Raw genomic sequence first — 26528 nt, forward strand, 5'->3', positions numbered from 1 at the left:
CCAGCACATATCTCTCTCTGTTTCTCTCTCTCCCCTCAAACTCTGCCCCCCCACACCCACACACAATATAAAAATCCAGAAAGAACCTGTTATTAGATAATGTTCATGGAAAGGCTCAGAGAGAAGACATTAGTTTCATTAATGCAGGAAAAAGAGTTAAGAAAAGCACCAGTGCCTTGAGAAACTCAGTGGTGGTTGTCCTCTATAATGATGCTGCCATACAACTGTGTTTTCTATTAATGATGGTCTAGAAAATAGATTTCCTCCTTTGCCCATCAGTAAAGAGAATAAAAAGTAGTTTGCATTCTAAGGGAAAGACACCAGTACATATTCTTTGTCTTGTCTTAGACTACAGTTAATTCTTACATTCTGTCACAATATAGGCTGAAAAGATTCTGATCATCTTTAAATTCTGAAAAGCATAACACTAGCCCACTACATTGATGGCATCATGCTAATCAGATATAGTAAGTAGGAAGTGAGAAGTCTACTGGATACACCAGTGAAAAACAGGTATGCCAGTGAATAGTAGATAAACCTTATATAGAACCAAAAACTACCACACAGGAGACACTTTAAAGAACCCAATTATTTGGCCTAGTCCCTTACAGGGGTTTGCTTAAGTAAACTCCCTAATTCATCCCTCGGATCTCATTGAACCACAATTTCCTCAGTGGAGACTTCCAGTTCTCAGAACCAAATTGGAGTTCCAGTAAAGACTTGGACTGTTCATTATGTTTTCCTTCATAGCCCTTCACCATTTATCACATTTCATAATTGAATATTTTATAACTGTATTTAATTAAGGTCTATATCTTTCACCATACTGTCAGTTACATAAAAATAAGACCATTTTAAACTACTATACTCTTAATACCTAGCACAATTTCTAGAATACGACAGATGCTTAGTAAATAAAATGAACGAAAGATGGTACAAAAGCTAAAGATATCCATATAGGAAATGAACGGATAATCTATATAGTTTCCTATGCACAATTTCACTTTCCAAAAAACAACGGATAATCTATATAGTTTCCTTTGTACAATTTCACTTTCCAAAAAACATGTAAACATTTAAAACATTCCCTAAACTTAGCACTTGTACCCTTTCAATTCTTTACAAGTTTACTTATATTTTGAAAACATTAAGTCAATGGTAACATTAATAACTACAACCACTGTTCATTTATTAAGTATTGTATTTTTTGTGTCTTGGGCACTGTTCATCACCTATAACGTCCTTATGAGGTGAACACTATATTATTTCTAGTTTAGAGATAAGAAAAAACCGATAGGCCTTAACAACATTAAGTTTCTTAGGGTCATAGAAAATGCATCTGAATGCAGGTTTGTCAGACTCCAAAGCTTGTGTTGCTAATGTCAACGTCAGAGTTCCTCTTATTGTCATGGTGTGTTAAGTTTGGTATTTAATATTCTCAAGTATATTAAATAAATTATTTTCTATAGGAAAAGATGAAGACAGAACAAAGCAGTATGAGTTCACAATGTTATGATGCCTGACATACTGTGTAAATGTTATTTCCATTTCACAAATTAAAAGTTGATGATGCTGAAAGATCTATCCACTATTTAAAATATTTACCTCTTCTGTGCACATCGAAGTAAACCACGTCCAAAATAAACTAAACACATAAAGTTTTCACAAATTTCATTTTCTTGAATTACCATCTTCATCACCAGAAATTTGTTCTCAGCTTCTGTATAATCCTGTAGTGACATAAAACTGGTTTGGCTGATGTGAAAAGAATTTCGTTCTTTTATAATAAACAATTATTTCCCAAACTGGAGAAATTAGGCATTTTTGAGGATGATCCAATCATTTCACTTATTTACAACTTCAATCTTACCATCTATGTATATGATCACAAAGACAATGCATTCAGAACTTAAAATATTTATGAATGAATACAATATCTCTAATCATAACATTTTTATCCAGTGTTTCAAAGTGAAAGTTACATAACAATTTTTGTATTTGAAATTGGAAAATATTACTAGTCAAAATAAGTGTTTTTCTGATCACTACTGGAGCATAATTCTCTGTCATTCTTAATGTTTCCTTCTAATTATAGCAGAATTCTAATTTTTCAAACTGGAAAGAAGTGACTCATTGACCATAGATATAATCTCATTTGGGAAAGCACCAGATAGATCATAAGCAATACAGATTTGGAGGTAAAGATCAGGATAAATTCCAAAAGATGCTTTAGCTATAAATAATAAAACAGGTATAATAGCAATGGTCTGGAAAAAGCAAGCAGAAAAAAATCCTTCAAAGCCTTGTTTAAAAATGTTCTCTAGTATATCAGACAGAATGATAATTAGTATTACATGAAATTATTTAAAATAGAAATGTCCTCAGTTTGTATACTTAAAAAAATTCTATTTCACCTAATGTCATATTTATATGTTTATGATATCATGTAAAAAATACCCATTTAGGAAAAAAAAGTGAAAGAAATCTCGAGGCTGCAAAGAAAACATTAAAAATCAGTGAAAAAAAAGAAAATGTTAAGTTTGAAGGAAACTTTAGAAATTTTCTAGTTAACTCCCCAATTTTTATTTATTTGCACTTTATTTAACAAAAAATTTTTAGGTAGAACTCATATTTTACAAAAGGGGTAAGATTAAGAACACAGAGATTAAGGCATATTAGCAAATGAATTAAAATGTGCTGTACAAGTTAAAGCAGCAAAACAATTTTCTATTTTACACAAATGGTAAGCATCTAAAAAAATCACTTTAAAAAAGGTAAAGTTAGGGCAGTATAAATACATGTCAAAAAAGGCAATGAAAGGTTTCAATTTCTAGAGAAGTTTTAAAAGTCAGCATTTTAATTTGCTAAAATAAAGTTAACATAATGGGCAAATAACACATACTACATACCTCTTTCTTTCCTCTTTCAGTGAGTGCTACTCCATATAAAAACAGTAATGTCAAATAATAACCAATATTAATTTGGTATGCCTGCAAAGAAAAAAAATATATGTTAATTGGTTATACAGACCAAGCTACTTCTTGGTATACAAGTTTAATTAAATATCCTTGGCCTACTTAATAATTATGAAAAATGTAAAGAATTATTATTTTGTCAATTATATAATCCAAACTATAGAGTATGCATGTTTAGATCAATTTGATAATTTGATTTAAGAAGAGAAATTTTAAAAAATAAAAGCAAATGTAATTCATAATTTTTTTAAAATTCTATATTTTATGTATCAAGAATACTTTAGGAAATAATATAATAATGAACAGGCAAGTATCTAACACCTATCTGAAAAAAATTCAATCATCTCTGACATCAAAATCCTTTACTCTCCACATGTTGGTTTTGTTTTAAAAATATAAAAATAAAGCTTATCATTTCTTCAGTGAAAAATTTTAAATGTGTGGATATTTACTTCATTTAAACACCATTTACTCAAAGTTCAGAGATGGAGACAGTTTAAAGATAAGGGAAGGAAGCAAGGTAGAAGGGAAAGGCGTAACTACAAAGGTAGCATGAACTCACTAGGATAATGATTATACAAATACACACTTGTGATAAAATGTCATAGAACTATACATGCCTGTGCATAAAATAATCAACATAGCTGGCATGATACTAATATCCTTAAGGCCTGCCTATAAGGTTGATCCTTAGCTTTTGTATTGGAACTTGGGTTTCATTTTTTTCCCCCACTATTTTCTAGCTGTTGAAGGTGGCTTGCTGGGCTTCAATTGTTTGAACTGAAATTTATGATGATAATGAGATTTATGCTGAAAATCTGGGAATTTTTTCTGGTAATTTGAAATTTTAATACATACCAGGCAAAGGATCCCCCAGATAACCAACCAATAAAAATGTGGAACACTTAAATCTCTAACGGACTACCCCTGGCAGAAGCAATACAGATGTTGCTACATTTGTGTTGCTGGGGTTGAGAGGGAAGAGGGAGAGTATACAATGCCCTGATTACACGCAGGAGAAAACACAGGGAAACCTACAGATAGATTCTTTGAGATTCTATCTGTGTCTTTTCCCCTTGTGATCTGTTATAGATCTTTACTACAACAGTGTAATAAATCTTTGGCAATTAGTACAATATGCTGACTCTAGTCCTTGTAGCAAGTCTCTGAACATGAATGAAGGTGTCTTAAAGACCAGTGACAGAACATTATCATAATACTATAAATTTTCTGTTTTTAATAATGTACTGTAGTCATGTTGGAAGTAATAACTATTGGAAGTAAACTGGCTAAAGGATATACTAAGACCTCCTTTATTACACAGTTAGAACATTTGTGAATCTATAATTATCTTAAAATGAAAAGTTAAAACAATTATCTATGGAGAAAAATATTTTTCATTCTATTTATGAGGGCTAATTTTATATGTCAACTGGACAAGCTACAGGCAGCCCATATTAAACATTAATTCTAGGTGTGCCTGCGAGGGTGTATTCAGAGAGATTGGCCTTTGAATTGATAGACTTAGTATCTGATTACCCTCCACACATGGGTAGGCATCTTTCAATACACTGAGAATCTGAATAGAACAAAAGGCCAAAGAAGGAAGAAGTCACCATTTTTGCTTCTTGTATACTTGTCTAAGGAAGGACATCGCATCTTATTTTCTGCCCTTGGACTGTGATTTATACTACTGGCTCCCCTCGTTCTGAGTTTCCAGCTGTAGATGTATGTATGTGTGTGTATACACACACACACACACACATAAAATACACATTCTTTCTTCATAATAAATCATATATATATATGTGTGTGTGTGTGTATATACATATTTAGGTGTGTGTGTGTATATATAACATAAACTAGTTCTGTTTCTCTGAAGACCTTTAAGTCTACTACTCTTATACTCTATACTTACTGAAGAGTACAACTGTACTCTGTACAACTGTCATGTGAAGTGTTCTAATGGGGGTTGCCTCATACCATAAACAAGTTTTTTCCAGGTATAAGGATGATTAACATCCGTTAAGATATAAACTTCCTTTTTATGCTGATCTAACAGTATTCCCTCACCCTAGCACACTTCTTATGACCAACTGTATGTATCTGTGAGACAACTGAAGAGAATTAGAAGTTTGGCTTCAAAAAGTTGTGGAAACAGATGTTGTGTTTGTTTTCAATGGACTAAATAAGTTTACGAACTTCCTGTACTTTCTAACTGGTTTCCACCTTAAAATTCCCATCTCTGAAGAGTCAGTACAATGTCATAGTTGAGAGCATAGACTCTGAAGCCAACACTATATGGATTGTATACTAACTCCACTACTTACTACCTGGAAATTAGCAAGTTATTTAACCTTTATGCCTCAGTTTCCTAAACTAAAAAAATGGGAATAATAAGATAATTACAAAGAGTAGATAAACTAATTTTTGCAAAGTGCTCAGAAAACTGGCTGTCATGTAGTAAACACTAAATAAATGTGGTTATCATTTTGCAATTTTTTTAAAAACTCAGCTTTGTACAACAAAGTCTATGCCTCACGCAATTCTAAATAAAAACATTTTTGAGAACAAGATGCAAAATTGTGGTAATACTATAATCAGAAGGCAAAAAACTCCAGAAATTTCAAAAGCAGCACATTTATGACCTTACCTCTGCCCTTTTTTCCCTATCTTATCCCAGTTAGCAAAGATGATTTGAAGTACTAGAACCAAATGGCTACAGATGTGACTGGCATCTACACTCCACCCTTGCAACCCAGTGCTGCCTCTTACAAACAAAGTGGTCTTGCTCCTCCTTGATGGTCTTCAAGGACAAGGAGAACAATTTGGATATAGCAGTAGGTTGCTTTGATCATAACATTAATAAAAGTCAGCTCACAAGTGCTACCAAGAGAGGGAACTCTTCCATTTCCTATTTCTGTTCAAGATTCGTCTTTGAAGAAACTTGGACAATGTTCATTATATACTGTTATACTTCATTGATTGTCAATCTGATTAGCAAGCAGCAGTAGATACACATCCTAGGGATATCAAGATGCAAACTTCCTTTTCTTTGGATTCTTTTTTGAATACATCTAGAATCTCTTTATTTCTGCAAGTACTAAATAAGGACTAATGTTTAACCCCTTTGTACATCCTTATAATATGGAATCTTTTATTTTAGGACTATCTTTTAGGCATTTAAACAGTACTTTTTTGAAGATAACCATAATCTATCTTTCTACACATATGCAGAATTCAGTTTACTTTACAGATCCAAGTTATGCCAAAAATTTGATTTTTTATTTTATTGCCCTTTTATTATTATTACTATTATTATTATTATTAGTAGTAGTAGTAGTAGTAGTAGTAGTAAACTGGCTAAATTAATGGGGGATACCAGGGACTGAACTCAGGGGACAAAACCACTAAGCCACATCCCCAGTTCTATTTTGTATTTTATTTAGAGACAGTGTTTCGATGAGTTGCTTTGCTGAGGCTGGCTTTGAACTCCTGCTGGCTTTGATCCTCATGCCTCAGCTTCCTGAGCTTCTGGGATTACAGTTGTGTGCCACTGTACCCAGCTATAACCGGTTTCAGAATGGCTAAATCAAGCTAAGTAACATGCACGATCTCACATATTTATCATTTTATGTAATAAGAAGACTTAAAATCTAATTCACATTTTTAAAAATACAATACATCATTATTAACTATAGCCACAATGTTGCATAATATCTCTTAAACTTATTATTTCTCCTAACTGAAATTTTCTATCCTTTTTTTTTTTGACCAATATCTCCATCTCCCCTTCTTTATCCTCTGGAAAAGTGCTATTCTATTCTCTATTTGTACAAATTCAACATTTTCTAGATTGCACATATCAGTGACATCATGCAATTTTTGTCTTTCTATGTAAACACCTTATTCATGGAATTTTTGTCTTTCTATGTAAACACCTTATTCTTATTTTTGAAGTTCATGACTTTTCATTCATAATTTGGAAAGCATAGTTCTACAAGTTCCAGTTTCTGATAACTCAAACAGTTTTTTGGTAGAGAAGAGAGCTAGAATAAGTTCATTATAGAGATGCAGTCACATATGAAAGTAAGATAAAGGAAGGAAATAAATTCTATGTACTCTTCTCTAGAGGTAAAAGAGGAAAAGATAAATTGGCTTACACCTCTAAATAAAAATGCATTGATGTTCCTGCATTAAAATATGCTGTCCACTTAAGATGATCATGGGCAAAATGAGTAAAAATAAGTACTCTTAAGCAGAGGTTAAAGGTACCTGTTGGTAACACAGTGTAATGACACATGCTTACTATCCTGGGTACTCTCTAAGATGTGTAAAACTTGTTCTTATCATGTATTACCACAGAATATTGTCCAGTGCTTGCTGTTGTCCTTTATTATCATGAGGGGTTGGTTCCAGGACCCTACCCCTTCTAGAGATGCTATATCTCTTACATATAATGATAGACTATTGGGCTGAGGTTGTAGCTCAGTGGTAGAGTTATTGCCCAGCATGTGTGAGGCACTAGGATTCATCCTCAGCACATCTAAATATAAATAAATAAAAAAGGTATGGTGTCCATCTACACTAAAGGAAGTTTTTAAAAATGATAGAGTATTTGCATGTAATCTACTAAAATCCTCCCACATATTATAAATCACCTTTAGATTACTTATAATATCAAATACAATGTAAATGCTACAAAATTAGTTATTATGCACTATTGTTTAAGGGATAATAATATGATAAAAAGTCTGTGCATATTAAATACAGATACAACTATTATAGGCCTAACTATCTTTTTGGTCTGTAGTTGGTTAAATTCAGATCTATTGAACCTGTGGCTATGGATGACTAACTGTATGTCTTTTTTGTGACATTCCCCCAAATGCTTTTTTTGTACAGTCTGCTTTGGTCCACTTCATCTGCAGTTTTTTTATTTAATCTATGTTTCTATCACTTAAGTGATAGCCTTGAAAAATCAATTTTGTGAGGTAATTCTAAATTCCTGACTTGTTAATATGGGCATATAAGTCAAGTGGGGATATTACATTGAGACAATGGGACAATAAATTTTTTTGAGGCTCTGAAAAAAATAAATGCTGTCCAAGTTCCATTATTTCAAGGAATATACTTACAGTATAATTAGTAGCTTGAATGTTCCTAAGTGCTGTTTCCAATTGTGTTATCAAAAAACGTAAAGTTAAAGCAGGAACAATTTCCTCCCCATTCTGGCTATTTGCTGCAACTTCTCTCTGAAAAATAGGTTAGTTGAGAATTTCTTTAAGTTAGAATAAATACCCATAAATATTTATATTATACCAATAATACATGCTCACTATAGAAAAATTGGAACAGATAAAGATGGTTTTCAAAAAATCTATAGCACCCAGGTATACTCATGTTTGAATTATAAGTAGTTGATGAATCTTGTTTGTAACTATTTCCTATAAACACTAAAAGCAAGAGGTTGGCAACATCAACTCCTACTTCAGAGTAAAAGAAGTAATCCTACTTTACTCTCATTATTTCTCTTCACAAGTATAGGTAAAATCTTCTTTCCAGCCCCGAATCTGTGGTAAATAGAAACTATGGCAGTACTACCAAAAATCAGGGCAAGCATTTTATACCAAATTAGAGGAAATGAGCTAATATGCACTTTTATTTTCTACCTACTTTGTTATTCACATGGATAAAATTAAAGAACTATGTCTTTTCTGTGTGCTGATTCCCCAAAGTTGTACCCTCAAATGCTTTAAATTATATTGTATTTAATGATGTATACAACCTGTGAAAAGTTTAATCTATAATTTCTTTTTTTGTGTGTGTGCCTGTGTGTTACTGAGGATTGAACCCAGGACACACACAGGCTAGGCAAGTGCTCTACTACTGAACTACATCCCCAGCCCTAATCTACACTTTGTAAACTTGGTTTCCAGTATATAATTCTTTCCTTCTTTTCTCCTAACTAACTAGATACTGTATTTCAGTCTCCCCAACAGATGACTCAATAAATCTCTTTTGTTATCAACACACATTCCCTAAAGTAATCCACTGTTATATTTTAAAATATTATCTACAAACTGATAGTTTCCAAATTTATTTTTCTAGTCCACAATTGTCACCTGAATTACAAACTCATATATTCAACTACTTACTCAACATTATTTCTTGAATTTGAATAGGCATATAAAACATAACACTAAAGTTATACCTCTGTCAAACAGGCTAGGTAATTTCAGATTAATCCTCCTGATGAGAATGACTAAAAATGCTAAACAAAATATGAAAATCACTGAAAGCAATGGAATGCCATAACGGCATCGAAAATCTCTGAAGCCAACATGCAGGAGAGGTGGAAGACCCAAAGACATGAGATAGACTTAGAACCACTTTTCTAAAGGAACTGCCAAATTCACTTGTGGCTATGATGCCAGGCAGAGCTCTCAGGAGATAGGCAGAGTTAGAGAAAAATTAGAGTTAATGGCAGGGACTCTAGTAAACACCTTATTCTTTTGTTTTGGTTCTAATAAAAGCAGACTATAATTAAAAGATCTGAATGCAAGTAGTTTATTTGGGAGGTAGAGAATAATGGTTAGAAAGGGGAAAAATAACGAGAAGGAAAAGCAAGCTTTTTTTTTTTTTTTTAAAGAGAAGGAGAGAGAGAGAGAGAGAGAATGAACTTTTTTTTAATATTTATTTTTTAGTTTTTGGCGGACACAACATCTTTGTATGTGGTGCTGAGGATCGAACCCAGGCCGCACGCATGCCAGGCGAGTGCGCTACCGCTTGAGCCACATCCTCAGCCCAAAAAAGCTTTTAATAAAGTACAACGGGCAACTGGGGTTCATATAACAGCGACACTCTGGACTCTTGAAAAATTAAAAGCCTAAGATTTACCTGACTAAAGGGGAGATGGAAAAGGAGTATTTATATAATAACTTCTAATTTATGTCATAACTTCTAATACATTGATTGAATGCTTTTGGGAGGGGGGATTAATAAGAACTTCCGAAATGCCAGATGTACAGCATTCAGCAGTTTTAGAACAGGCCTTGAGGCAATAGATGTAGATATTAAAACACAACTGACCAGAGCATACTGAAAAGATAGTGTTTCAAGAATATGTGCAAGGCACTGACAACAGACCCTTTCTCATGAAACAGAAGTAAGTTTAGAATTATCCCAATCCCTGGGTGAATTACTTAAGTCTAACAGAAAAGCAAATAAGCAAAGACTAGGGGAAAATTAGAGTGCATGGCTTATCAAAGAGAAGGGACTTCCACCTCTCCTACATGTTGGCTTCAGAGATTTTCAGTGCTATTATGGCTTTCCATTGCTTTCAGTGATTTTCATATTTTTAAATACTGTTTTTAGTTGTAGATGGACACAATACATTTATTTATTTCTATTTTTATGTGCTGCGGGGATCGAACCCAGTGTCTCATGCATGCGCTCTACCACTAAGCCACAATCCTGCCCCTGATTTTCATATTTTGTTTAGCATTTTTAGTCATTCTCAATGGGAAAATTGATCTGAAATTACCTAGCCTATTTGATAGAGATGATAACTTCAGTGTTATGTTTTATATGCCTAATCAAATTCAAGAAATAATGTTGAATCAATGGTGGATATATAAAACTATAATTCAAGTGATAATTCTGGACTAGAAAATATGCAGATTTTTCCTGTTTTCTAGTTCTTCACAGGAAATTGTTTTGAAACAACTCAGGCAACTACTACAAATAGCAGAATTCACTGTCATCTTTTCAATGATTATGGAATTTGTATTGATATTTATGTTTATTTGTGATTACTTGGATTATTCTTGTTTTCTTTCTTTTTTCAAATATTATTAGACACTAGTCAGTTTTATTGATTCTTTTTATTTTATTGATTCAATTTAACTTTTATTTGATTTAACTATCCTTATTACTTCCTTTTATGTTTAATTTTCTGTTCTTCTCTTAATGTCTTAAAGTTCATGCATAAATGACTGATATTCAACCTTGCTTCTTTTTCTAATTCATGAATTGTAAGCTATAAATTTTCCTCATAGCACTGCTTTAGCTAATAATATAAGTTTTAATAAACAGTTGTTATTCAGTTCAAAAATGTTAACTTTCATTGCAATTTCTTCCTTGACCTATATATACCCTAGATTACAAGCATCTATCTTAAGAACATGAGATTTCCTAGTTTTATATTTTTATTATTATTTCTAGACTAATTGCTAATGTTCTATATGCTTTTTATGAGTTAGTTGATCCTTTAAAATCCAAAGAGACTTGCCTTGTGACTTAGCCAATTTTTGTAAATGTTCTATATGCACATTTTAAAAAATGTATATTTTACCACTGTTGGAAGTAGTGTATTGTGCTTGTGTGTCCCAATGGGATGAAGTTTGCTGTATGACAACACATTTTGTGTCAGCAGTTTTTAAAAAGAACAGTACTAAAATCTCCCATTGAAATTGATCATTGTCCCTTTACTATTCAGTTTTTATTTTTATTTATTTATATATTTATTTTTTACAGTATTGGGGATTGAGCTCAGGAATGCTTTACCACTGAGCTACATCCAGAACCCTTTTATTTTTAATTTTGAGACAAGGTCTCACTAATTGCAGAGGCTGGCCTCAAACTTGCAATCCAATTGCCTCAGCCTCCCAAGCATTGATTAGAGATATGCGCCCCCTCCCACCATGCTCAATTTTTATCACTTTATCATTCATAAAAGTTCCGTGTGTATATATCTCTATTTCATCTGCAATTTGGGTTCTATTTTCTAGACTTATCCATGTGTAATGTCAAGAAAAAGTAACACAACCTTTTAGTTATTACAGTTTTTTTAGTAAGTCTTAAGTCAGCAAATTTCTGAGCCCTTCTCCTCTACAGTTCTCTTACAAAATTTTCTTGGTTGTTTTTCCTCTTATTTCTCATTTGAAATTCAGAATTATCTCTTAGTAACAACAATAACAAAAATCTTTTCAAATTGGAATTAGTTGATATTTAATTTAGGAAAAATTGAGAACTTTATTGTACCGTGTCTCTTTACATGCATATTTTCCACTCAGGTCTCCTTTTTTTTTTTTAAATACTCTTAATAGGGTTTTAGAGATATTTATTTATTGTTTTAGTAGGAAGCATTGATTTCTAAACTTAGCTGTGAATAAAATCAGGGTAAATGCTTGCTAAAGTGCAGATTCCCAGACCTACCCCAAGAGATTTTGATTCTTTAGTACTTATATAGGGTTCTGATATTATCATGTGAGTGACTTAGGATGAACTTTGAAAACTACTAGTTTATCTTATGTATTTCTTAGTTGTTTTCTTGGGTATTTAAATTTTTTTTTTTTTTGCTATTGTAAACAAAAACTTTTCTTCTATTCTTACTTTCTAATTGACTATGCATACATAAGGTTTATTGATTTCTGAGTTTTGCTGTTTCTTGATAGTTTCCAAAGTACAAGAGGAAAACAAAGGAGTCAAGACAGATTCAATCACAGTAACTGATCTCAGTTAAGGTTATAACTACATATAAAATCGTAGGGAAAGTTTCAGAGTTTAAATTTTTAATTGTAACAGCATTAATTTATTTCATGGAAACAATCATGTATTTTTTACATATAGAAGGTACAAATGTGGTATTTTTAAGATACCTAAGGTGTACTGCCCCCACTGCCATTTAACCGCCACAGATTAAAGAGTATATCATTTTTCTTAACTTTGGAAAACACTATTAACTTAAGAAATAGTTCCATTACTATACTGGAAGCTAGCACAAATTATTTTTTAGAGAAACTATTTGCAAGATGGAAATCTATATATTCTTTAGAATATTTATTTCACTCATAAAATCCAAAAGTTTTGCATATCATTTCTGTTTTATATTTTTGAAAAAAAATTTTAGTAAAACATTAGAAAACTAAAAACATTCTCTTGTCCCAGAGTGTCACAACGGAGGAGGCTAGGAAGATGGCGGAGTAAAGGAAAGCTACATCCCAAGTTGTGCCATGGCATGGAGCCAAAACAGTGGATGTATAGCTTCTGAAGGCTACATGGAACTAACCTGGAGGCCACCAGTGCAGATTCACCACAGACAAGAGGGAGAGTGAACAAACACAGACTTAGCTGAAGGAAATCTGAGATAAAAAATGCTGCCTAATCTTAACAGATTCAGAGGCTGCATTGCATGCTGGTGCTTAAAAATCATGCTTTATATGTCAACCGGCTGTGGAGAGCTAAGTTGGAGCCATCTTGGGACAAGTGCGCTGCCAGAATGGCAATTCTGGAACTTAAGAGATCAGGAGGAAAAAGAAACAAAAACCAAAAAAACAATGACAACATCCCAGCAGTACCCATTTTTGAGGGACCTACACTGGGCCTCATGAAACAGGAGAAACAGACACACCCAGGGGCATTAGAGTCAGAAGGGTGGAAGGGACCCCAACTCGCCTCTCCTTTGTGTTTATCTTATGTATATGAAGCAGGCTGGGAGTCTCCATGGGTAGGGGTGAATACACTCAAGGACTAAGCTCAGGAAGGCTGTGATCCTGGGCAGCAGACTGGATTTTGTGAGAGGCTCCTTAAAACCAAACCTCCAAAGAGATCAGCTACAGTCTAGCTCTAGGAGTCAATCTACTCACTCCAAAAAAGGGTCTACCCAACAAATCCTGATTAGATCTCAGTCCACTCTCTTGGCAAATGAACAAAATGCCAAGCAGTACATCCTAACCCATCCCACCTCATACTGATAAACAGGGAAGCTGAGTCTTACATCAAACAGCTTCCATCTTAGACCACTTCAATTGGAAGTTCAGAGAGCAACACAAAAACAGGAAAGAATTAACAATTTTTACCCTTTGCTCTTAGTACATTACTTAAGAAGAAATGGAAAGAAAGTCTATTGGACATAAGCAGTGCTCACCTACTCTGGTCAATTATTTTGATTACCTCAGTGGAGAAAGTTAAAGTTCCTTCATTCTTCACTAAGATTTTGGAATTTTTAAAAGTTATTTTATTTTTTATTCTTTCCATATGTGTATATGAGACAGAAAGTGTGCATGCATGTGAATTCTGGCTGTGTTGATTGGTTCAGAATCATATACATACATTTATTTTTCCCCCCTGATTTTCAGCATTTTTAAAAAATATTGTAATTACTTTTTCCTAGCATTACCTTTAGAGGATTCAGACATTTTAGACTGTATATTTTAGTTTGGTTTTGTATTATTTTCATTTGTTTATTTCTCTTGTTTTTCTTTCTCTTTTCCTAATAGCCAAATTCTACTGTTTTCATTCCTTCTTTCTTGATACATGCTGCTTCTATTTTTTCCATTCCTTCATTATAAAGATTACTTGATACATCTCTTCTGCATTCTCTGTTCACTTTCTGAAATTGTAAAGTGTTTTCTAACTACCTAACATGTTTCCTTTTCCCGTAAATAACTCTACTTTTACCACATTTCAGAACTAATTGGTCTATATAACTCATACACCCACCATTAATGCTAAATACAGTCATTACTGCTGTGGATGATACAGTTGACACCTGCTCTTTTCTTTCAAGCCAGATCTAGTTCACGGTTATTGTTCTTACCATTGACAAGTGCTAAATATACCATTCCTCTTCATTAGTGACAATTTGCTTTAACACTGTGTATTGTTTATTGTTTGCAACAGTTGTTATTATGATGTATTTTGCCCCATTCTGTGAGGTGCTGGGAATCTATAGGGACACTAAAAGTTCACAGATTAGAGACTGCTACAGAACTAAACATTCCCTAACATTACTCCAACTTAAAGAAGTAAGGAGACAAAAGTCCCAAAGCAACAAGAATAAAAGGAGGAACAATCAGAGGGAACTTAGGTCACATCCTTGGCATTTATGCATACACCCAAAACAGAGAAAAGTCCTAGAAGAAATAAGGTAACTATAAAAGGATATGCACACAAAAAATGATAGGGGTCATAAATTGAAACTGATTTCCATGCATGTATGAGTTTGTTGGAATAACCCAACTACTATGTATAACTATAAAGCTTTTTTAAAAAAAGAAGTAGTAGTAAAATGAAGATTCCAAGACCTGAGTTACAGTGCATGAGTTAAAAAAAAAAATCATTTACATAGAGCTATTACTTCTGCCTCAAAGACAAATTATAATGTTACCTGCATAGTCTGGAAAGAAAAATCTTCTTGTAAGAACTTCTTAATGTGAGGAATCACACCTTTTGGTAGAGTATTAATTGCATTTAATAACTTCTTAACTTCTAATAGCAGGTTAACTGGAACAAGGTCAGTAGGTATGTCCTTTTTCTGTTTGTCCTACAAGACATTTATCCATTAAAAATTTATACAATTCTACATACTCTCGTTTACTCTAGTGATTAAAACTAGCAAAAGTATTAAAAATAGAGTCAAATTCCTACTATATGTATATCATTGTGACAGACACGTAGAATGCAAGTAAGAATAAGATAGTCTCTCTGTTCTCTAAGCAACTTAGTGAAATCCTGTCTCAAAAATTACAAGGGCTGGGAAGAACCAGTGGTAAAGTACCCCTGAGTTTATTCCCCAGTATCAAAAGTTTTTTTCTTTTTTTTTAAATTACAATATTATATAGATTACTCTTTTCTTGCTGGGTACAGTGGTACAAACCTGTAATCCCAGCACTTAGGAGGATAAGACAAGAGGTTTGCAAGTAAAAGGCCAGTTGCAGCAACTTAGTGAGGCTCTATGAAACTCATCAAGACTCTATCTCTAAATAAAATATGAAAAATAAAAAGGGCTGGGGATGTGGCTCAGTAGTTAAGTGCCTCTGCATTCAGTCCCTAGTACCAAAAAAAAAAATCCAAAACAAAAAAAAAAACTTTCAATAAATATGATATATAGTATTCACATAAATGTTTTAATCAACTATAAAGTATTTGTCATTGACAATACAAAAATTACATCAATGCATAATGCAGAACTTCTCATTTAGGCCTAGAATTTTTAACAGGAAATATAATAAAAATAAGAAAGAAAAGTAACTTCATAAATAATTCAGCAAAACATCTTAATAAATAAAATTTTTGTATGTGATTGCATTCACATATGTGTTTGTAGTTTCATTTTTCTTGAATTTTCCTTTGAAAAGACAAATGAGGTGGCTAGGGATGTCAGTGGTAGACCAGTTACCTAACATGTGTTGATCACCAGCAATACACACACACACACACACACACATACACACGTGCACACAAAAGAAAAAGATATGATTTCTTTCTTTCTTATCCCCAGAACTGGGGATTAAAACCAGAGCTTCACACATAGTATACTAAATGCTTTGCCACTGAGCGTATATCCCCAGGCCTTTCAAATTTCTGAGTCAGTATTTCACTAAGTGGCCCAGGCTAACCTCAAACTTGTAATCCCTTTGCCGTCATCACATTAGGTTTAAGGTATAAGCCATCAAGCCTGGCCCAAAATGAGAAATTTCTTAAAACTAACTGTTCAGATGTTTCTGGGAGAGTGAATTTAATTTTCTATTAATTTTAACTCACAGTGAGAATTGGTACTTAGAATGATAACTTTGACATATAGTATCAATCATGCAAGAAATATTTAATTATGATCATCTTACTCATTTAGAAAAGTGGACTCATTCAAAAGCTTTTAAGATTATTGACTAAATTTAGCATTACATTCTCATACAGAATTAATCATTATTAATTAACTACAAATAAATGAAAATTAAATTTTCTCTTACCAGTTGACTGGTTGATTTTTCTATCTTATTCTCAGTTTCCTCTTCAGTCTGTTCTTCCACAGTAGAATCCCTACTGAAAATGAGTAACAGAGGTGTTTTCAGAGCATCTCCTTACAAAGATCACGAATTATAGTAGCAATCAATCTAACAACTGAGTTCTGTCTAAAGTTTTAGATAATCCTGGTAAGTATCACATCTCTTTATGGACTCAAAGACATTAAGGTAGACCTTACTGGACGATGGATGGTAGAAAAAATAGCAAGTTAATATTAAAAAAAAAAATTCTCATTTTTTTTAAAGATCAGTTCAATATCAATTTGTAGAACCTGACTCAATTCCTAGTCAATAATTATTGTTCCTTCTGAAACATAGCCACAACACTTCTAATATTATACACTTTGCCTACAGATACAGTTCTTTTCACATATCTTCCTATTACATTATAAACTCTTAAGTATACAGATTTTGTATTAATCATTATTCCTTCCGCACCAAGGAGGCAGTAAATGCTTGTGAAATAAATTAATATGTAACATTGCTTAGTATATGAGACAATTCAAGGGTGTTCAGCATTATATGGAAGACATACAGGCAGGCTGAATTTGCACTGTTTGGAGGGAACAGAATACCACAGGGTCTCCTGTGTTATGCTTAAGTTACTTTCTTAAAGTGAAAATAACAGCATCTACTTCATAGAGTTTTATGAGGTTTATATAAATTAGCATTTGTAAAAGCATTAAAAACAGTGTCTCAACATAGCAAGTACATAGTGTATGTTAAAATTATTTTGTTGAGAATGTCCCAAGTACAGCAAGTTGTAGCACATTTTTCATTAGCCCTGGTAGAGAACTTCTCTAAAATTATACTTCACCCACTCCTCATTCCCCCACTAATCAAAAACTGTCTTGTAGCATAGGATATCTAATTCATAATAGACTGCCAAGGTTACATGGAAAAGACTAATGTCATGCCTTTGGAATCTTAACAAATGAGTTTGTTTTTGTCAACCTATTCCTTACCTCACAAAAAATTCTTCTGGTAAAGATTCCATGTTGCACAATGTTCCTTTATAAGTCTTCCAATGCTTGAAAACTGACTTTTACTACTGCTACTTAAAGCTATAAGGAAAGTAATATTTTTAATTAGTAAAGTTATTCTCTTTCTCCCTCCTGTAAGAACTAGTCATTAAAACTTTTTGAAACTGCTATAAAAGGAAAATAGTTTCCCCATCCAAACACAATGTCTGCCTATACTTTAATGTACTTATTTTTCTAGGCATAAGTATATTTTCAATTTATAATCATATTGAATGAAAATATTCTACCCCACTTTTTTTTAGCCACTGAATAATATACAAAAAGCATCTTTCATGTTATTTTAGCCTCCTAGCCAACATTTTTGATAGCTACACAACAATTGGTTGGGGTTTCCTTGATGATTTTCTAATAGTTGGACAAATAGAGTTCTCATGTTTCTCTGTGATAAACTCCATTGTTTACAGCACTTTTCTATATTTATGATTTTTTCCTTTAGATAATTTCTCAGAAGAATTTCTAGGCCAAAATGCATTTTAAGACTTCAGTGCATATTTCCAAATGGCTTCCTGAAGGGTTTGTAGTAATTTACTTCCCATAGAGGTATGAGTTTCTGCTTTATAGTATTAATTATTTTACTTCCTTTTAGTTTAAAAATGACATGTAGCTACTTTATCCAAAATTATATGATTGGATAACTCTATAAATAGAAAGTGGGATGTAAAGAGATCTTATACATCTTTGGTTAGAATACCAATGGATTTTGTGGATGTTTCCTGAAGGAAAAAAAAATACTGAAATAATACAAATGAAAACAAAAAGACAGCGTCATTAGCATTCATTTATTTATACAGCTATTTATTCCAAGTTAGCGCCATCTGATCTTCTTTATTAAGTGTTCAAGCCTCTAGACTCAAGTATCTTCTGCTAGGCTGGCTTCCCTGTCTGATCCCCCTTTTTAAGTCCAGAAAGTGTTAAAGCAAGCATATGTATAACTACTGATAAATGTTCTTGGGCAAAGGAAGAAATGATGCGGAAAAGAAAGGAAAGTGGCAGCAACATCATAAACATAACAGATCTACACTGCTTTGCAGCATAAGACTGGGTAAAGTTTCTCATTTATTCCTTCTATAACAACTTTATTTCAGTAACTAGGGAGCCCGTTTATCTAAATGGGACAAAAGGGCTGGGGTTATGGCTCAGTGGCAGAGCATTTGCCTCACATGTGTGAGGCACTGGGTTCAATTCTCAGCACTGCATATATATAAATGAATAAAATAAAAGTCCATCAACAACTAAAAAATTTTTTAAAAAAGAAATGGAACAAAAATTATTTTCAAATATATACACACAATGCAAATTGTAAATTAGTATGCAGCACCTTGAATTTTCATATCAGTGCATATTACTATCTATTGTCTTTGATCTGCATCATATGCCATTGTATGTCATTTTTACCAGATCATTACTGATAAAACTTAGCTGTGTCTGGGAATTTTTTAAAAAAATTTGCTATTACAAACAATGCTACATTAAACAACCTCAAATACGCAGCTTTATAAAAATTTGATAGCTATTTTAGAAAGATAGATTTACTACATCAACACTGAATTAAATATATTCCAGAAGTTCATGATTCTGTTAACAAGCAGATTCTGACACTTTAGTTATTACTTCTACTAGATTTTACCAAAATAATTTAAAAAAAAAAACTACTCATAGGATGAGATGTTAGTTACTTCAAATCTAAACAAACACACTAAATACTTCCTAGGAATATCAAGATACAAGTTCCTCATAACCAAAATCTTAATTATTGTTATCTATGTCTGCCAGACAAACATTAATAGCCATTCTTGGTGTTTTTTTGTTTTGTTTTGTTTGTTTAAATATTATGTTGTCTTAGTCATTGGAGTGAGTATAACAAAGTACCATAGAGTGGGTATCTTATAAACAACAGAAATTCTTATCTGGAGGCTAGAAGTGCAAGATCAAGATGCCAACACGTTTAGTTTATGTGAGGATCCCTTTCTGGGTTGCAGACTACTGACTTCCCATTTCTTGTATTTCTTGTAGAAAGCTCTCTGAGTCTTTTTATAATCTCTTTCATGATGGCTCCATTCCAGTGATATACTTTCAAAGACTCCCACCTTTTAGTACCATCTAATAAACAAATTATAATTTTGTATAGTAGGATTAAGAATGAACAAAATGTAGTCATTATTTGATTTTCTAATTTTCTATCTTTGTTTAACTTCCTAGCAAGGTCATAAAATGAACTCACCTAGACAAGAGTGGCCAAAACATTTGGCCACAAAGAATAAATATACAGTTGACTCAAGCAAATTATGCATTAAGAACATTCCTATGACTAGAAGAATTTCTACAGAATTTAACAGAAATTTTAATCATGTATTTTCTGTCCCTCCAAACCCACTGTCATTCTGTGTTCTTTCTACTTCACAAAGATCATTGTTAGCACTGGATAGCAATTCACCACAGAGAAGAGTCTTGAAATATATACACATTCCTCCCAATAAAGAAAACAAGCCTGTCTAAGGCATAATTAGCATCTTGTCAGAAGCAGGTTTTTAATTCTATTTACATCTATTCAGTAATTTATTTCTGGAGTTAAATAGGCAAACCTACATAATATATACATGTGCATAACATATATGCACATGTATTTTTTTGAATATTTAGAATGTATCCATAATGCACAGGTTAGGATTTCCCTGACCCTCCACTCGGCCCCGCAAAACAAACAGAAAACATTTCGACATGAAACTGTCCACCTGAAAACCAAGGTGTTATGAACTGGATAGGTAATTCAGTGTAAAAAGCACATACCTAGTATGGGTGTGGCCCCGAGCTTGATTCCCAAACATGTGCATATATGCGTGAGCGGGTGTGTGAGCAGGTGCGCGCGCGCAAGCGCGCACACAGAAAGAGCGAGCTCCCGCAGCAGCACGCGCGCACGCACACGGAGGAAAAGGGTGGGAGAGAGAGAAGAGAGAGGGAGAGAGAGGAAGAGAGAGAGGGAGAGAGGAAGAGAGGGAAACAGGAAGAGAGAGGAAGAGTGAGGGAGAGAAAGAGAGAGGGAGAGAGAGAGAGAGAGAGAGGAAGAGAGGGAGGGGGACGCAAGAGAGGGAGCAAGCATGCTTGCCTGTGTGCACGCTAGAAGGAAAGGGAGCATGGGCACGCAGGAAAGCAAGCAAATACCACTCTGCTCAGAAATTTGGGAAGGAACCAAAGAAGCAGCATATACTACTGAAAGCATATTCTCTAAAAGTGAAATATCTTCAGCAAATTAAAAAAATAGTCATTAGACAATAATCACAAAGCAAGAATACATAAAGAGTAGAGAACTTATCTTTTGTGTGCCTGTCTGTACCAATTGATGAGGTCTACCTTATCTATCTCTAACTTGACTCAGTGGCTGCTCATGTCCTCTTAGAAAGGCATACATTTGTAAGGTGAGAGGTAGAATAAGCTTATGGTTATAAAGAATATCCTTTCATACAAATGTCCGAATGTCTTCTCTGATATAAGGGCGGGGGTGACTCAAAATGGGGTTGGGAGGGAGAACAAGGGAGGAAGATTACCTCTAGATAGGGAATAGGGGTGGAAGGGAAAGAGAGGGAGAAGGGGAATAGCATGGATGATTATACAAAATCCATGTATGAAGATGTGAATTTGGTGTCAACAGATCTTATATACAATCAGAGATATGATAAGTTGTGGTATAAAGGTGTATTAAGAATTGTAATGCAAAAATAAATAAATAAATAAAATTAACCAAATTATCCAAGACTTATCCAAGACAATTACTCTTAACCTGAAGATAAATTCTGTGAAATGTATGGAAAGAAAAATCAGCAATTTGAAAAGTGAGAAAGGAAATTTTATGGTTTGACAAGTCACTTATATAGTAGCTAAATTTTAATATTTGAGAAATAGGAAAGAAAGCAGAATTATGGAATAAAATAGTCAAGCCCTATTTAATGACAGGAATATCTGACAAATGTATCTATATGTGATTTCACTGTCAGGCAACATCACAGAGGTCCTTATGTAAACCCAGATAGCATAGGTCAATCGTTAGACATGGTCCCTTGATACAAGGAAGACTTGATAAATCCAAGATATGAAGCTGGGGCTGTAGCTCAGTGGTAGAGCACTTGCCTCGCACGCGTGAGGCACTGGGTTCGATTCTTAGCACTGCATAAAAATAAACAAATAAAAAAATTTTTAAAAATAGATATGAGGTTGCTCAGATAACATGTCATACAAATTCACAGTTGAGTTTTTTAAAAATTTAAAATTGCTATTTTTATAAGTAAGTGATAAAATAAAAGTATGTAAAAAAGTAAAAGTTTATTATTAAATATTATGTACTTGAAATGTACAATGTGAATAAGGCATTGAGTAATGATGTTAAGACAGCTAGAATGTCACTGGATGATAGGAAATTTTCAGCTCCATTATAACCTTATGGAACACTATCATGTATGTGTCTATCATTGACCAAAACATTATGTGGCACATGACTATAATTGCAAAGAGAATTTTGTTTTTTTCTGATCTATCTCTGTGACAAAGGTAACATTTCTGAAAAATGGGAGTTGACGCTAATTATAAAGACCTTGTTTTCTGGTTCTGCATAAAGGGTAAAAATTATTTAATATCAATATGTAAATGGTTTTAGCTATAGTAAGGACATGGTATCTAAATGACCCAATGCTGACCACTGCCAATTTGCTACCACTGAATTTCGCTAGCTTGAAATTCTGAAACCTGGGCCAATGAAACTTTTGTTGCATTTGCTATTTATGTCCACTGAATAAACAATCCCCTAGTAAGTCCCACAATGTCAGAGAATTCTTATTAAAAAAAAATTTTTTTTTTTTTTTTAAGTACTGAGGATTGATCCCAGGGGCACTCTACCACTGAGCTACATTTCCACCTCATTTTATTTTTTGAGACAGGATCTCCCAAAGTAGCCCAGGCTGGTCTCAAACTTACAGTACTACAGCCTCAGCCTCCCAAACTGCTGAGATTACTGGCATGTATTACTGAACTGTATAAATCTTTTTTGTATCCCCAGTGCCTAAAATAGCACCTGATATAGCCTTGAACTCACAATCCTCACACTTCAACCTTCCAAATAGCTGAGATTACAGGCATGAACCACTACACCCAAAGAAGCACTCAATATTGATTTAAAGAACAATGTCACACATCGTTCTGCATACCCCAAACCTTCTGGAGACAGAAGTAATGAGGACTTATGAATAGATTGAGTACCTTCTTTGCTAACCCAAAATCCTACTAAAGAAGTCAAAAGGCAGCCCATGTGCTCCTTCAAAAGTCAAGGTGAGGCCAGGCATGGTGATGCACGCCTGTAATCCCAGCAGCTCAGGAGGATCATGAGTTCAAAGCCAGCCTCAACAAAAACAAGGTGCTAAGCAACTCAGTGAGACTCTGTCTCTAAACAAAATACAAAATAAGGCTGGAGATATAGATCAGTGGTCAAGTGCCCCTGAATTCAATCCCTGATACCAAAAAAAAAAAGTCAAGATGATCAGGAGGTCAAGACAGAACTTGTGTTCTTTGGCAGTAAACTTCTCCATGTCCTTTGCTGTTTTTTCCACATCTTTCTAAATACTTTTAAGTACCCTGGGGTTTAGATTTCAGATGTGTCTTCTCTATTCATACTGACTTTCTACACCACTTAGTCTGGAGGCTTTTTGTTTTCCTTTAGCCCTGACCTCTCCTTTAATTACCAATATTAAATTAAATAGCCTGCTTGACATATAACAGATGTTATGTTAGACATTTAAAACAGAGCTCCAGATAACTGCACCTTCCCACAAAATGACTAAAAAGAGCCACTCAGACAAGTCAGGTTAGATCAACACACATACCTGAGGGCAAGAAACAAATGTTCATGGTTTCAACCACTGACTTTTGAGGTGACTTGGTTATTCAGCCAAAACCAATTAACACTTTGCCCTAGCAAATATTGCAACACCTTAATTTGACTTTGATAATTCCTATTCTGCCTCCATTTGTCTCCCTCTATAAATCTTATTACTAACATTTACTTATGTGTCTAATTTATTATCTTTATCCCTCAATAAAATAAAAACTCAGGGTTGGAATTGTAGCTCAGTGGTAGAACACTTGCCTACCATTATGAGGTCCTTTAGTTATTCCCCAGCACTGAAGGGAAAGACAAAAACTAAAAACAGACAGACAGACAAGAAAGTAAAATAAAAACTACATGGACAGAATTTTTTGTCTATTTTGTTCACTGCCACATCCTCAGAATCCTTTGAAATATACCTAGCACTTAAGTATTCATTAAGTACATGCTGGATGAATGAATGAATGAACAATTGATCCTCCGTTTAAAATTCTGGTACAATTCTCATGTTACAATATTCAGTATTCTACAAACTCTGCAGTTCTGTAAAAACTGTACTTCACATCTTCATTCAGTCTGATTCATTTAACATAAGTTAAACCCTGATTAAAAGAGATTAAAAATTAGTATTTTCAGAATTGAAGACAGCATGTTTTAGGTTTTCCCAGAACAAATAAAGGAACTAGTCAGACATAAACTCATGTTATAAGATCCTAAGCAAGTGTTGTTTACTCCTTGAAGCCTGATTCCTGAACTATGGAAAATATCTAAGCCAAATATAAAGAACAGACAGTAATAAAAGTTCACAAAGAGATACTTTATGCCAATCCTTGAAGAATGAAGGAACTGGATACTTAACATTTTATCCTTAAAAAAATGTGTATTCTACAACATTCTCTGTTTCTCTTAATAGTACTTATTCTGGTTCCCCCAAAGAGTATAACCTCTTTGAAAATAGTATTGGCACTCAGTAGATATTTGATTGTAGCATTTTTCAATTATATTTTCCTGACAGGTTAAAATGACTTTTTTTTTTTAAAGGTAAAAATGAAGATTCTGACTTTAGGTTTTTAACATTACTGGTGTAAAGTAAGTGTTCTTTATAAAAATACAGAATATAAAATGTACTAAGCCTTTAACTTCTACAAAACTATGAAAAAAACCAAATGTATGGAGGCTGGGGTTGTGGCTCAGAGTGCTCGCCTAGCATGACTGAGGCACTGGGTTCAATCCTCAGCCCCACATAAAAAAATAAACAAAATAAAGGTGTTGTGTCCATCTACAACTAAACAAGAAATCTTTAAAAAAAAAAAAAAAAACAACAAAAATCAAATGTATGTATGCGGATAGAATTAATAAAGGCCAAGCAAAATTAATGATTCAAAAATGAATGGAAAAGAATTAACAAATGAAAGTTGGTTCTTTTGAAAAGGTGCATAAAAATGCAAATAAGAAAAAAAGACGTTAGAATGAAAAAGGAAATTTAAAACTACATGGAAGAAGTTAAGAGACTAAAAAACTAAATGCAACTTGTTGTATATCAATACTTTTTAAATCTAGAAAAATTTGGTATGCTAAATATTTTTTCCAAAAATAACTAAAGAAAAGGTTGAAAATTATAAGACTTATAATCTTATTAGAAATTCATAATTTGTGGAAGATCTACCAATATACAATCTACCAAGTTTAATTTATTAGGCCAGTTTTGTATTCATTCTGCATGGATCAAGTAATTCCTATATGATTATCATTACTCTATACCATTAAAAATGAAACACTGCAATTCATTTTTCAAAAGTAATACATACCCAAATTCCAAAGAAGAATAAAGAAAAAATATTGTAAAGTCTCACTTAAAAACATAGATAATAATACCTGAATAAAATATCAAAAAATCAAAACCTACAGCATAGCAAAAACAGGGTCTATTACCACTGCCTGCGTGACCTTGGGCAAATTATTTCATCTTTCCTTTAGTTTTTTTTTTTCATCTGTAAAATGGTGATTATAACAGAATCTATAGCAGGGAGTTCTTATGAATATTAAATAGGTAGGTAGAAAGTCCTTAGAACAGTGCCTGGCACATGACAAATGCTCAATTAGTCTGTGTAATTATTATTCCGAGAAAAAATGCAACATAATATAAAGAGGAATCTCCTAAAACTGATATAAAATACTTATAACAAGTCAATAGTACAAATTATACTGAGTGTAAAAAATACTAGGCCAGGTGTGGTGGTGCCTGCCTGTAATCCCAGGGGCTTGGGAGTCTGAGGCAGAAGGATCGCAAATTCATCAGCCTCAGCAACAGCAAGGCACTAAGCAACTTAGTAAGACCCTGTTACTAAATAAAATGCAAAGAAGGGCAGGGGATGTGGCTCAGTGGTTGAGTGCTCCTGAGTTCAATTCCCGGCAACCTCACCCAAAATACTGGTCATTCTCATTGAAGATATTCAGTGTTATCATGATTTTTCATATTTTCAAGATTATGCTAATACAATAAGATAATAAATATTGGAAGATAAAGTAATTATTTACCAATGATATAAGAAAGAAAGTCTACAGAATAAACACAACTCTATTAGAATTATTAAGAGAGGCTGGGGTTGTGGCTCAGTGGTAGAGCACTTGCCTAGCATGTGTAGGGCACTGGGTTTGATCCTCAGCACATTAAAAAAAAAAAAAAAGTATTGTGTTCATCACAATAAGTAATCAAAAAGTATTGCCTCATTGTCTTGAGGCTTCACAACTAAAAAAAAAATTTTAAATTAAAAAAAAATACTAAGAGATTTTGATAAGTAGCCTGATTTAAAACCAAACCAAACAATTAGTATCC

The 26528-nt window shown here is 33.4% G+C and overlaps 1 protein-coding gene across 11 annotated transcripts in view; it reads right to left on the bottom strand.

Annotated features, from left to right (window-relative positions):
- Positions 1–26528, bottom strand: part of Dzip3 (DAZ interacting zinc finger protein 3) — an 89025-nt gene that overhangs the window by 59669 nt on the left and 2828 nt on the right. For 7 of the 11 annotated variants that reach the window (XM_046464044.2, XM_046464042.2, XM_058585475.1 and 4 more), the window contains 6 exons: positions 17749–17847; positions 16730–16802; positions 15148–15303; positions 8114–8230; positions 2910–2990; positions 1606–1730 (listed from right to left, as the gene is read on the bottom strand). In XM_046464044.2, the coding sequence (XP_046320000.1) occupies positions 1606–1730; positions 2910–2990; positions 8114–8230; positions 15148–15303; positions 16730–16802; positions 17749–17780 (584 nt within the window). In that variant the 5' untranslated portion in view covers positions 17781–17847. The remainder of the gene's footprint in view (positions 1–1605; positions 1731–2909; positions 2991–8113; positions 8231–15147; positions 15304–16729; positions 16803–17748; positions 17848–26528) is intronic. The other 4 variants (XM_058585474.1, XM_046464045.2, XM_058585472.1 and 1 more) reach the window with 1 other exon arrangement.

This window comes from Marmota monax, unplaced genomic scaffold (assembly GCF_021218885.2).
Source record: "Marmota monax isolate L192 unplaced genomic scaffold, Marmota_monax_Labrador192_F-V1.1 WCK01_AAM20220418_F8-fsc00156, whole genome shotgun sequence".
Taxonomy (NCBI): Eukaryota; Metazoa; Chordata; class Mammalia; order Rodentia; family Sciuridae; genus Marmota; species Marmota monax.